The sequence below is a fragment of the Lepidochelys olivacea genome (genome assembly GCF_965140295.1).
Source record: "Lepidochelys olivacea isolate rLepOli2 genome assembly, chromosome: 1".
In the NCBI taxonomy this organism is placed as follows: Eukaryota; Metazoa; Chordata; order Testudines; family Cheloniidae; genus Lepidochelys; species Lepidochelys olivacea.
The window spans coordinates 286,493,697-286,507,040 of record NC_140411.1 but is presented as its reverse complement, the minus strand read 5'-3'; the positions used below and the strand labels follow the sequence as shown (position 1 = coordinate 286,507,040).

Genomic DNA, 13,344 nt, shown 5'->3' with positions numbered 1-13,344 from the left:
AAGATCTTGCGCAAAGTGAAACGTTGGGGATTGCAGGGGCCAAGATGATATGAATACTACACAGTTAGTGGCTTTAGAAACAGGAAAATGTAAGGTACAGACAGCAGCAAAATGATTACACACTGCTACCGTGGCTCTCTGATGCATGTACACAACTGCCGTTGACTTGAATGGGAGCCCCGCAAGTACATTTCTGGGCAAAATTTATTTTTAAATGCTTCATTTCTATAAAGTATCATACAAAGGAAAGAGAAAGCTACAAAGGACTTTTGCCTTCAAGATCAACAGCGCGCCTAAAAGAGAAGAGACAGAGAGAACCAAAGTAGCAGTTTAACAAAAAATGTCTGTTCTGACAGTTTGTCAGAAATCATACATTGGCAGCAGGAGCATCTCTTCACACTGCACAGGGAAGATCTCATGTAGACCAAATGTAGCCAGTTCTTACAGTACCCCATTCAAAGGCTTTGATATAGAGGGTATGTAGAACAGTGGGTGGGTCCAGGGCAGAGAATTTCTGGGGTCTGGTGATTCTTGGCTGTTAGCTGGCCCCGTGGGGGTCATAGCCAACTGGTGTACATTACAATGACCCCCAAGTCTGCGCTGAAATATGCCTACAATCAGGGATACACAACTTCCTCCTTTGTGGTGTACTCACTTCTGCTGTGCCCCGTGGATACTGGGTTCAACAGACACTCTGGCCAGCCAGTCTCGAGTCTGAGGGAGAGCAAAGGGAAAAAAAACAATTGATATTTTTTCCCATCAGTGACTATTCCCCACTTTGTCAGTGCAGGAGGACATTTCATTCACTTCCCTTTACAGCAGTTTAAATTCAAGAAGGCTTACGCTTCAGTTCCGGCCAGTGGGGGCACTATAACTCACCCCACCCCCCCATGTAAGTAGTTGTTTTAGGCAGCACTTATGTTGTTATTCCCTATGGCATCTTTATTTGCTGTTGCTTGGGGCACTACAGCACAGAGTGAATGATAATTTGTGTTTCTCTTTTAAAAGTTGGCTTCATCTTTGCAACTGCAGGGAGGACTTTTGTTTCTCTTCTCTGTTTGAAAAATGTTTTGTGATAGACCCAGCAGTCAGCACATGTACTTTCACTCACTTGCCTCACTGCATAAAGTTCCCACATGCCATTCACCGACAGTGACATATCCCATCCCCAGGAATGGTAATGCTTGGAACCAAGCATTGCTCAGATCTCCTAGACTGCTTTTCAACTAAGCTTTGATTCTATTAGATGATTTCTCATTGTCCTTGTTGTCTCCTTTGTTCAAATGACCTGTTTGTCTTAATTCAGCTCCCAGGTACGGTGAGGCTGTTGAGCTTTTATTGATTGGTATGTATATGTGTTTAATTTAAAACAAAAAAAGGCTAGCTTATTTTCCCAACAGATATTTCCATGGTCTCCTAGCTTTAATTCCATCCCAAGGTTCTATAAAGTTGCATGTGGGGTTCTCAAGCAGGAAGCAGAGTTGCTATTACATAACTAAGCCATATTGACTACTGGATGCCTTGAAGTGTATAAGGCTTGTGGTGAGTTACTAACTAAATGTGTTTTCTTAGCTCCTTATACTATCTCTGGCTTTTGATGTTTCTCCTTTGATACACTGTGACCTTGCTGCAAATGCAATCCATTTTGCTCAGCGCTTACATGGACAGATGGACGATGGCTTCAGCAAGGGACCTTTATATCAACTACATTAGATTCGTTCACTCATTATTCCTCGGAAGAATGATAACTGATAAGCTATAGCTAATGACTTTAGACAAACGCTAACTGGACTTAAAAAATACACGACTCTGTGTTATGACAGTCTTTTTATAGATATTTAAAACTTTGCTTCTTTGCCAGATGCAGCTTCCTTGTTTTTTATTTCATTTATTATATTATTTCAATAGCTGATCACATCTCATAATTACAATTACTTGTCCTAGTGCAAGGAGAAGCTCAGTTCATTTGTCCAAAAATTGATTAATTGATTAACAGGGATAATCAGGATTACTTTACTTAGCAGAGGATGGATAACCATTAATAACACTGTAATTAAAGCACAGATACTATGGTGATGGGGACCAGGTAAGTACTTAGATAGATAGACATTCTTTTTATATCCTCGAGAAAAAATACATGTACTCCATTAAGGGTGAAGTTATTGACCCAAGAAAACCACTGACAATAATGAGCAATACCAGCCCTCTTGATGCACATATGTAACTCCTGCGGGTAAGAACCAAGGCTACAGCTCACTCTTTTAACACAAAGACAATAAAATATTTGCCTAATGTGCTACGTTAGAACGTTCTGCATGTCAGGTACTGAATTTGTGGCAGTTGTACCACGGGCTGATCAGTCTTTCAGATGCACTGATACCATGTGCAAGTAATTCAGGGTATTCCTTTGCGAGACAGTTCCTAAAGTGACATGGTTCATAATAGTAACAGAAAAAGCATTCTCATGGCCTTCTAAAACAGAGTTAGATGATGTTGCAGACCCTGTACAGTTTGTGAAAGTAGGATGAATAATAGTGTCTGGTTAATGTTTTCTTTTGCAATGCACCTTTTTCATTTAGTATGTATCTGAATGAGCTTCCAGACTCAGATTAAGATCTCACTTAATCTCCCTTAAGTGGACTCAGAGAAACACACACACACACACAGAGCTATATGTCTCTGAAGAAAAGCGTACTCTATTCTTTCATTTAGGCTTTGTGATGGTAGCTTGTTGCTGGGGATATTTGAACTTGAAGGCATTTTCCATGGCTACCCTGAGATGCACATTGGGATAGAACCTAACAGTCAGTGAGTTAGGGAAATATCACTGACTATAGCAGTCGTGAGGGGAGGTGGTCTCAGGATTTGGAAACCACATCTCAGAATTGAGTATGTGTGGTGGGGAGAAATGGGGATACTGTCTCAAAATTGTTTGAGGTGGTAAAAGAGATTGAGAAATAATGCAAGGATTCCTGGTTATTCTAAACTACCTTGCAGCCTGATAGCCCTCTGTGGATCCTCTCATTAATGAGAATGATCAGAAAAGACAAATTTTCTTTGTCAGAAGATAAACCCTCAAGTCAGACGCTGGTTTCTGCTCTGACCCCTTTACACTGCTCTAGGGAAGCTGTGAGTTCCCTATGTGTAGGGGAACTCCCAGACAGCATAAAGCTGCTTGAACTAGTTTTACACTAGATATCTCCAGCACCTTCAAACCTTGTGTATGCGGTAGGGTGGAGGGCATACCAGGAGTGTGGCTTTGGGAAGGGGACCAGAGTATTGGGAGCTTTTACCAGAATAAACAGTTTAGCAGAACCCTTGGGTTCCTATAGCTTGCACTGGCTGCCTCATAGCTCAAGGAATCACAAAGATAGCAAACAGTCACCTTTGTATTCCTCCCCCATGGCCCACATCATACAGAGCTTGGGTGAACTCAAGGATTTGGCCCAGAATTGGTCTTCTGGCTCAAAAAGAAAAAAAGAGTGGTTGGCTGAACTTCTAGTGATTGTAGATACACTATCGACAAATTATCATTCCTATTTGAAAGAAATTGCTTTTGATGTTTTGTGTGTGTGTATACATACATCTACATGTGTTCATCCTGTTCTTCTATTATGCATAAAAAGAACAGGAGTACTTGTGGCACCTTAGAGACTAACAAATTTATTAGAGCATAAGCTTTTGTGGGCTACAGCCCACTTCATTGGATGCAGAGAATGGAACATATAATAAGAAGAAATATATATACATACAGATAAGTTGGAAGTTGCCATACAAACTGTGAGAGGCTAATTAGTTAAGATGAGCTATTATCAGCAGGAGAAAAAAACTTTTGTAGTGATAATCAAGATGGCCCATTTAGACAGTGGACAAGAAGGTGTGAGGATACTTAACTTTAGGGAAATAGATTCAATATGTATAATGACCCAGCCACTCCCAGTCTCTATTCAAACCCAAGTTAATGGTATCTAGTTTGCATATTCATTCAAGCTCAGCAGTTTCTCATTGGAGTCTGTTTTTGAAGCTTTTCTGTTGCAAAATTGCCACCCTTAAATCTTTTACTGAGTGGCCAGAAAGGTTGAAGTGTTCTCCGACTGGTTTTTGAATGTTATGATTCCTGATGTCAGATTTGTGTCCATTTATTCTTTTGCGTAGAGACTGTCCGGCTTGGCCAATGTACATGGCAGAGGGGCATTGCTGGTACATGATGGCATATATCACATTGGTAGATGTGCAGGTGAATGAGCCCCTGATAGTGTGGCTAATCTGATTAGGTCCTATGATGGTGTCACTTGAATAAATATGTGGACAGAGTTGGCATCGGGCTTTGTTGCAAGGATAGGTTCCTGAGTTAATGTTTTTGTTGTGTGGTTGCTGGAGAGTATTTGCTTCAGGTTGGGGTGCTGTCTGTAAGCGAGGACTGGTCTGTCTCCCAAGATCTATGAGAGTGAGGGATCATTTTTCAGAGTAGGTTGTAAATCTTTGATGATGCCCTGGGGAGGTTTAGTTGGGGGCTGAAGGTGACAGCTAATGGCGTTCTGTTATTTTCTTTGTTGGGCCTGTCCTATAGTAGGTGACTTCTGGGTACTCTTCTGGCTCTGTCAACCTGTTTTTTCACTTCACCAGGTGGGTATTGTAGTTTTAAGAAAGCTTGGTAGAGATCCTGTAGGTGTTTGTCTCTGTCTGAGGAATTGGAGCAAATGCGGTTGTATTTTAGAGCTTGGCTGTAGACAATGGATCGTGTGGTGTGTCCTGGATGGAAGCTGGGGGCATGTAGGTAAGTATAGCTGTCAGTAGGTTTCCGGTATAGGGTGGCGTTTATGTGACCATCACTTATTAGTACAGTAGTGTCCAGGAAATGGACCGCTTGTGTGGATTGGTCTAGGCTGGGTTGATGGTGGGATGGAAATCGTTGAAATCATGGTGGAATTCCTCAAGAGCCTCTTTTCCATGGGTCCAGATGATGATGTCATCAAAGTACCGCAAGTAGAGTAGGAGTGTTAGGGGACGAGAGCTGAGGAAGCGTTGTTCTAAGTCAGCCATAAAAATGTTGGCATACTGTGGGGCCATGTGGGTTCCCATAGCAGTGCCGCTGACTTGGAGATATACATTGTCCCCAAATGTGTCTAAATGGGCCATCTTGATTATCACTACAAAAGTTTTTTTTCTCCTGCTGCTAATAGCTCATCTTAACTAATTAGCCTCTGACAGTTTGTATGGCAACTTCCAACTTATCTGTATGTATATATATTTCTTCTTACTGTATGTTCCATTCTATGCATCCAGTGAAGTGGGCTGTAGCCCACAAAAGCTTATGCTCTAATAAATTTGTTAGTCTCTAAGGTGCCACAAGTACTCCTGTTCTTTTTGCGAATACAGACTAACACGGCTGCTACTCTGAAACCTTCTATTACGCGTGTAGTTCACAGATTTATCTCAACCCCGGTACTCTTGGGCATATTTTACCTGTAGTTCAAGGTTAAATATAATAAACATCTATGATTCATTCTCCCTCACTGCATGCATAAGTGACAATAGTATAGGATGGAACAAAGACTTCTACCATGAATTGTGCTTGAAATGTTCCACTGTATCATCCTAGCGGGATCAAGATCATAGCCCCAACCATACATTTTATATCCAAACAAGATAAGGGTTAATTTGGTTCTAGGTGAATAGCTTTTAATTTTCCCTCTTGAGGAATAAAACTACCAAAATTCACTTGATATCCTCAGGCCTTGGAGTCTGCAAGGAAATGGCTGTGTCAAACTTTGGTGGCAGATGCATTAGGCTATTTGAGCATAAATCAGGTAAAGGGTTCCTAAAATGTTGATGTGCTGCCCAAAGGAAAATGAATCAAATTCCAACTACAGTTGAGTTGTTTTTACAGCTTGGGTCATTTGGGCATTTCTTGTGAACTATGTAGGCAGTTTGCTGTCAAAATATCAGGTCCTTAGTTATTTGTAAATAAAATCTGTAGGGCTCACATGGTCCCCTGAGAAAAGCTGGCTGGCTGTCCAGACAGGGTCTTTACCTTTATTTAATTATTTCAGTTGATGATACAGATCTCTCTTTTCTCTTCTCCTCCCTCCACTTCCCCCCTCGTAAAGAAAAGTGACTACCCAGCACTCTTGCTGCCTGTGGCACATATTCAACAGCCCAGTAATGAAACAATTCAACCAGCAATGTCCTCTTTCCTTAAAGCCAGGAAATGCTAACTAAAGAATAACAAATTGGAAGCAAACAATCATAGAATCATAGAATATCAGGGTTGGACGGGACCTCAGGAGGTCATCTAGTCCAATCCCCTGCTCAAAGCAGGACCAATCCCCAACTATATCATCCAAAAATAACTCACCCTACCTGCAAATCCCAGCCTTTATTGCTTCCAGTGTGCCCAGCCCAGGGGAGTAGAGAGCTTTTACAGCATGCCTGGGAAGGTCAAAGTTCAGGCTATTTTGGACTAAGGTAATAAATTTCAAGGTCTAGAGCCCATCACAGCAAACTTGTCAGCAGCTCCTTCTCTGATGGTGTGTCTATACAAAAGCTGAGAAGGTGGGTAGACAGACAAATGCTAGCTCGGCTTGAGCTAGCACATGAAAAATAGCAGTGTGCTCATGGCAGCATGGGTGGTGGCTCTGACTAGCCACCCAAGCCCACCTGACCTGCTGGGTACATACTTCAGCAGCTAGCCTGAGCCACTGTCTGTGCTGCCAAAGCCACACTGCTCTTTTTAATGCACTGACTTGAACAGAGCTAGTGCGTGTCTGTCTCCCCACACTGGGAAGCACTCCCAAGCCCTTTAGATAATTATAGGTCAAGGCTAACACCTTGTCTCTGAGATCCGCAAGGGCATGTGCTCACAGCAGGAAAGCCCACATAACAAATGACTGTTGCATTCTGCACCAGCCTCAGATGAATCCAAGGCAAAGCCCTATGTAGAGCATGTGACAAGTAGGACAATCGAGAGGTGATCAAGATCAGGGACAGTAGTATTGCAAACTGCTGGCCAGATGTAAATGGAAAAAAGTCATTTTGGCTCCTGCACAACAGAACATGTCCCTTCCCCAATTAAATAAAGTAGTAACTGTTCTGAGAGGAATTCCTGTGAGACCGGCACAACTCAGTGCTGCTCAGACGGGAACCCTGCGTGCACACAAATGGCAGCCTTAGTACTGTGGAGCAGCTAAAGTTTTTGTTTTACCTTGTAGCCAGTAGGATATGTATCACCAGGTTATAGTGTTATAATGGGGACTGTGACAGGAATGACAATGTCGTGGACAAACCTTATTGAATTAAGTTTAAGTATTTTAGGAGTTCATCGTATTAAACATGCAAATATTTATGTGGTATTGAAGGACTGTTTTTCCAATGAGGGGAGAGGGGACCACAGCCCTCCAGGAACTAAGAACAATGGGGGATGGTTCAGCAAATTCCAGTTGTAATAGCTCCAGAGAGCAATCACTACCTGGAGAGAGGCTGTTATGTACTGGGGTTCAAACTGGATTCTCCAGGGACCAACAGACAAAGAAAAGATTTTTGGTTAAATAGCTTGAGTTCAAACTAACTCAAAGTTGTCTTCGTGGTCCAGCAAATGGGCAGGAGCTCTGGCCCAAGGGGGGCCCCAGTCCTTAGGGAGGGATTGGAGGGTCTCTGGCCCACTCAGGACACATAACACTTGGGGTGCTTATTCTGAGCAGAATCAGTGATGAACTTGTGACCACAGGAAAAACCCCTGTGTAGTGTTGGAAGGACTGATCACCAGCCAGAGCCCATGTTAGAGTTAGGTGGTGATCTCTGGTAAGCGTATTAGCATGCTCATAGGTTTTTATTGTTTTTAATATGTTTTCTCTGTAACGCTTTTTATCTTAAGAATAAAAGTGCTTGCTTAGAAGGGGCTGTGTGGTAACGTAACAGTGGCAATTACACTATCTGAGGAGAGAAGCGAAGCAGGCCTGCTCAGGCAGTCTGTCTTTTGGGGAATAACACTGTGTAGGCAGGGAACTGTTCAGCCTGGAAATGCCCTGGTCAGAAGAGAGAGAGATGAAGGTCTCCTCTCAAGAAGCCTGGGGAGCCTGGAGCCTAGAGTGGGTGCTCTTGGTGGGCCATATAGGGGGAATACAGGTCCAGTTGCCTTGAACTATGACAGAGACCTGTGCTAGAATCAGTAATATCTTACCCTACCAGTAAAAGGAAACTTTTCAAACTGGGGCCACTCTATTAGTGCAGTACTGTAGAGGTTGGCTGAATCCAGCCTGTGAACAAAGAGGTGAGGCAGGTGAGTGTGTCTTACTGCTCTGATGAACAGAACAGGGAGCTATAAATCTGTGAAGGCAACAGGGCCCATAGTGCTCATATAACCAGATGGCTCAGGGAGCATGTTTAGTAGCCCTATGGCAGTAGCAGTCTGTGCTGGTATCAAAATATTCCCATTATTATGGATTATCGATGCAGGCATAAAGTGCAGCTCCGCTCTGAAAAATGACTGTGCAAAAATGGCACCTTTTTACTGAAAAAAACCCTCCAAATTTCCTGTGTCATATTTGCTTATTTTACTGACTAAAATAATATGACATCACTCTTTGCTCCTATAGAGACCCACAGCTATGGAGGAGGAGGCTGGATTGTAGTCTGGGTGGATGGACACAACAGACCTATCTAAGACAGGTAGATCACTAGAACTGTTGAATACCTTTCAGACCCTTATTGCTGGCAATTCCTGAGCTGGGGAATAATAATAATTAATAATAAAAAAAGCCTTTCTGGAGCTTTAGATTCCAGATAGAGTTCTCAGGACAGGCAGCTGGGAAAAAGAAACAACATCTCTTCACTTGTAAACTGAACAGGGTTGATCTGGAAGTCACTGAGAAACAATAAATATGGACCGTCATGTGACCTTTTTTTTTTTTTTTTGCAGAGTCGGTGTTCAGAGTAGAACTGTCCCTTAAATTAACACAACTCCTAAAGAGGGGGAACAGGAATCTGAGCTGCGTTTGGAAAAGTTCTATATTTCTTGAGAGAAATTTCAGATGCTTGATAATGGGGGGGTCATGTACCTAGCTTTTGATCAGATTCTGCCTGCTGGATTTATGAGGCCAACATGACTGATTCAGATTGTGCAGCATTTAAGCTTATATTGTTTTACAGCATTTAAGCTTTTTTTTTTTTAAAAAAAAAAGAATAAGTTTTCAGCTTTCATGCTTGTGAAGAAAACTTTGGAAATATGAACTGAGTGTAACTGATGCAGTGGTGTCTGCCTGAGTCTGTAGACAGCCTGAAACAACGACTCAGAGATGTGAAAATCTTCAACCTCGTTATTCCCACTGGAGTGTCTACTCTGACGTCCACTGATGACACTTCAGTGCCACCATAACTATTTCAATCACATCAGCCACACTATCAGAGGCTCGTTCACCTGCACATCTACCAATGTGATATATGCCATCATGTACCAGCAATGCCCCTCTGTCATGTACATTGGTCAAACTGGACAGTCTCTATGTAAAAGGATAAATGGACACAAATCAGATGTCAAGAATTATAACATTCATAAACCAGTCGGAGAACACTTCAATCTCTCTGGTCACTCGATTACAGACCTAAAAGTCGCAATATTACAACAAAAAGACTTCAAAAACAGACTCCAACGAGAAACTGCTGAATTGGAATTAATTTGCAAACTGGATACAGTTAACTTAGGCTTGAATAGAGACTGGGAGTGGATGGGTCATTACACAAAGTAAAACTATTTCCCCATGTTTATTCCCACCCCCACCCCTCATTGTTCCTCAGATGTTCTTGTCAACTGCTGAAAATGGCCCACTTTGATTATCACTACAAAAGGTTTTCTCCCTCCCCCCCCCCCGCTCTCTTGCTGGTAATAGCTTATCTTAAGTGATCACTCTCCTTACAGTATGTATGATATCACCCATTGTTTCATGTTCTCTGTGTATATAAATCTCCCCACTGTATTTTCCACTGAATGCATCCGGTGAAGTGAGCTGTAGCTCACGAAAGCTTATGCTCAAATAAATTGGTTAGTCTCTAAGGTGCCACAAGTACTCCTTTTCTTTTTGCGAATACACACTAACATGGCTGCTACTCTGAAATATTTCATTACTGATCATTTTATCAGAAGGAATGGGGAAGAAGTGGAAGTGAAGCCAGGGGGCATGAGAACAGGGAGTTGCTGCAAAGAAGAAAATGCAGAGGAAAGAGCAGAGAAGATACACAAAGAAAGGGAAGAGGGAAAAACAAAGAAAGGATGGGGAAGGAAGAGTAAGGGGGAACAGAAACAGTGGTGGTCCTAAAGATGACAATGTTCTCACAGGGAGAAGTAGATTGGAACAATAATGTGCTGAACAAATAAAACAAATGGTTAGTTACTACATAAAGGACATGTTCTACCCTTAATTTTTGTGTAAGTCTTCCCACTGATGTCAATGGGAGAACAGCTGTGGATTGAAGGGGTGTATGATTTTAAATTTTACAGACCATAGTTAAAAAAATGGCATTTGGCCTTCTCTACTCAGTGAGTTTGATCTTCTTTTTTGATACCCTTGAAAAGTTAAGGGGGTACAGAGTGTATTGCATTAAGAAACACCTGGCATTATTTGGCTTTTTGCTTTTGCTTGTGGGTGAGTAGGGCATAGAGTTTAAAAACATTCCTGAGCACTATCTGAAATTTAGAATAGAGGATTTAAGTGAGTTATGGGTGGTGAGGAGTATTTCCAGTAAAACTCTTACTACTGAAGGCATTCTGTGCCAAAAAAAATAAAAATTCTGCACACAATATTTTAAAATTCTGCAAATTTTATTTGTCAAATAAATGTGGAGGCTCCAACATGGCATTGGGGAGCACAGGCCACTGGCTACACAGAGATGGGAGATTACTGTGCAGCTCCCTCATCCTGGGACGTGGACCCAGCGGTGAGGCTGCACCCAACCCTGTCACAGTGAAAGGACCAGACCTGCCCCAGAAACACCGCAGGGCCCTGCCCCTCTGTGCCAGGTGCACCAGGTGCAGGCAGGCAAGCTCAGCAAGGCAGGATCCAAGTGTGGAGGGGCTTAGTGTGAGGGGATCAGGTGTGGGTTGAGAGGGTTCTGTGTCGGGCAGTCTGGGTGTGGGTGGCTCAGTGGGGGATCCGGGTGCAGGGGGGATCTGGATGCACAGGACCATGTTGGTGGGTTCTGGGTGCAATGGAAATGGGACTCTGCAGGGGGTCCAGGTGAAGGTGGTTGGGGGTCTAGGTGTGATGGGAATAGAGCTTGGCAGGAGGATCTGGGTGTGGGGAGCTCAGTATGGGGGTCCAGATGCTGGGGGAGTGGGTCTCAGTGGGGTGGGGATCCAGGTGCAGCTGGTTGGGGCTCAGTTGGGTGGGGATCTGGGTGTGGATGGCTTGTTGGGGTGGTCCAGGTGCAGAGGGAATGGGGCTTGTTGGGGGTTCTGGGTGTGGGGGGAGTGAGGCTTGTTGGGAGGGTCTGGGTATGAGGAGGTCTGGATGCACGAGAGTTGGGCAGATGGGGGAGCAGCTTCCTGTACAGTGATCCCTTCCCCTACAGCTGAGGAGCGATGGGTGCAGGAAGTGTTTGTGTGGGGCTGGGGAGTTTGCAGGGCTTCCTACAGCAGGGGGAGAAATCGGCAGGTGGGTCTGACACAGCCCCGGATGGTGTGCCGGGGAAGAGGAAGTCCTGTTCTTCCCCAGCCCAGCTGGGACTAGCAACTGACCCTGGCACAGATTAGGATCCACCAGCCGGCTCTTCTCCAGTTCCACCTCCACAGTGATTTACCTCTCTGCTGGCTGCCCTGGGCACCCAAAACATACTACTGGGGAGGGTCACATGATCGCACTTGTGGCTTTCCTTTGCTTCCCCTTCAGAAAGTCATTTTTCAGTGAGGAAGCAAAGAAATCTGCGGGGAACATAAATTCTGCACATGTGCAGTGGTGCAGAATTCCCCTAGGATTAAACTCTAAAACAAAGAAAATGATGAATGCAGAGTGGGCAGTACAGTCAAGGAGTAGGGAAAGTTACCACACAATGGTGAAAGTCTACAGGAATGGATGTAGATTTAGATAGTAATAAATGCAAATTCATTTGGTTAAATGGACTGGAAATCCAGGAGTTCAGCTCCTAGTGGTTTGCGGGGTGTGGGTGAGGAGGCAGAGAGAGGAGCTGATGGTTCAGCAATTCAACTTGAGTTGGAGGAGATACAGTTGTTGCTAACCCGTTATCTAAGAATGCTAACTTCTTGTATGTTCGCAATAGATATCCAATGTATTTTCCCCATATGTGAATGAATGAATTAAAGATATTAAAAGTAATATTTCTACAGAATAGGCCCATTACACTGCAAAAGGAAATAAAGTATTTTATTTGGAGAATTGCAACTCTTTATAGGTACACATAGTACTGTATTCCCTATGATAATGCTGGTCACTTACACATAGACTTCTGGTGGAGTTTTGTATGCAATGATAATGTTGAGCTAAGTTTGTAATATTCAAACTTATTCATAGAGGGACCCTCTATTGCAGCTGTATCTTTCCTTGTCAATGTCACTCTATTTTATCGTAAGTCTCTGCAATTGCTTATCCAGGTTATTTTTTCCAAATTCTGCTTTACTCTTCTCTGTTTTCCTGAAAACTTTGGAGAATAAATATGTTCAAAAGAATCTGAGATGCTTTGAGTATAAATGTCGACATTCATTATCTACTTTACCCCTCTAAAAATGCATTTCATTGGGGGTTAAAGTCTTGTTCTTTCTCCCCAGTTCACTTAATAAGTTTTACAAGATTGGACTCCTGCTCTTAGCTTGATTTGCTGCTATCTTCAGCCACTTACTGCTCTGTCTCCTTCACAGCTGCTCCTTTCTCAGGCAGGTGCTTTTGCAGATGACCCCATTTGCTCTTCTCTCTCTGCTTCTTCCCTAATCTTTTTCCATTGGGTCTTCCAGATGCTGTATTCAGCTGCTCTTCTCCACACTGGCTTGATCGGATTCTCCTTTCTGGTTAACAGTTGCCATGAGACTCTTGCATTATCTCTATGTCCAGGATGAAGTAAAATTCTCTCTTAGTTTTTTAGTAGGTATTACTCTTTTAATGTCCTTATCCTGAGAGTTCCTGGTGTTAATAGTTCAGTTTTCAGTTTCCCTCATCTACTATTTTAGCAAACCCAGGAGTAGCTAGGCTCTGATTCCAGTCACCTCCTCTTCACTTGGGGTAAAACAGTGGAAAATTCAAGGCAATGCTTCAAAATGAAGGTGGGTAAGGATGGTTGGTTTTGTTATGTTTTCATTTCTTTTTAACAAAACTGGCCAAAAATGTGACTCCACCCCCACCCCGC

General features: G+C 43.1%; 1 protein-coding gene across 2 annotated transcripts in view; it reads left to right on the top strand.

Annotated features, from left to right (window-relative positions):
* The window catches only part of TPH2 (tryptophan hydroxylase 2), a 96,384-nt gene extending 87,392 nt beyond the window's left edge, over window positions 1-8,992 (top strand). The window contains exons 12-13 of one of the 2 annotated variants that reach the window (XM_084652299.1): window positions 8,595-8,667; window positions 8,918-8,985. In XM_084652299.1, coding sequence (XP_084508425.1) covers window positions 8,595-8,630 — 36 coding nt within the window. In that variant the 3' untranslated portion in view covers window positions 8,631-8,667; window positions 8,918-8,985. Of the gene's footprint in view, window positions 1-8,594; window positions 8,668-8,917 lie in introns of both variants that reach the window. The other variant, XM_084652300.1, reaches the window with a different exon arrangement.
* Window positions 8,993-13,344: the final 4,352 nt, after the last annotated feature.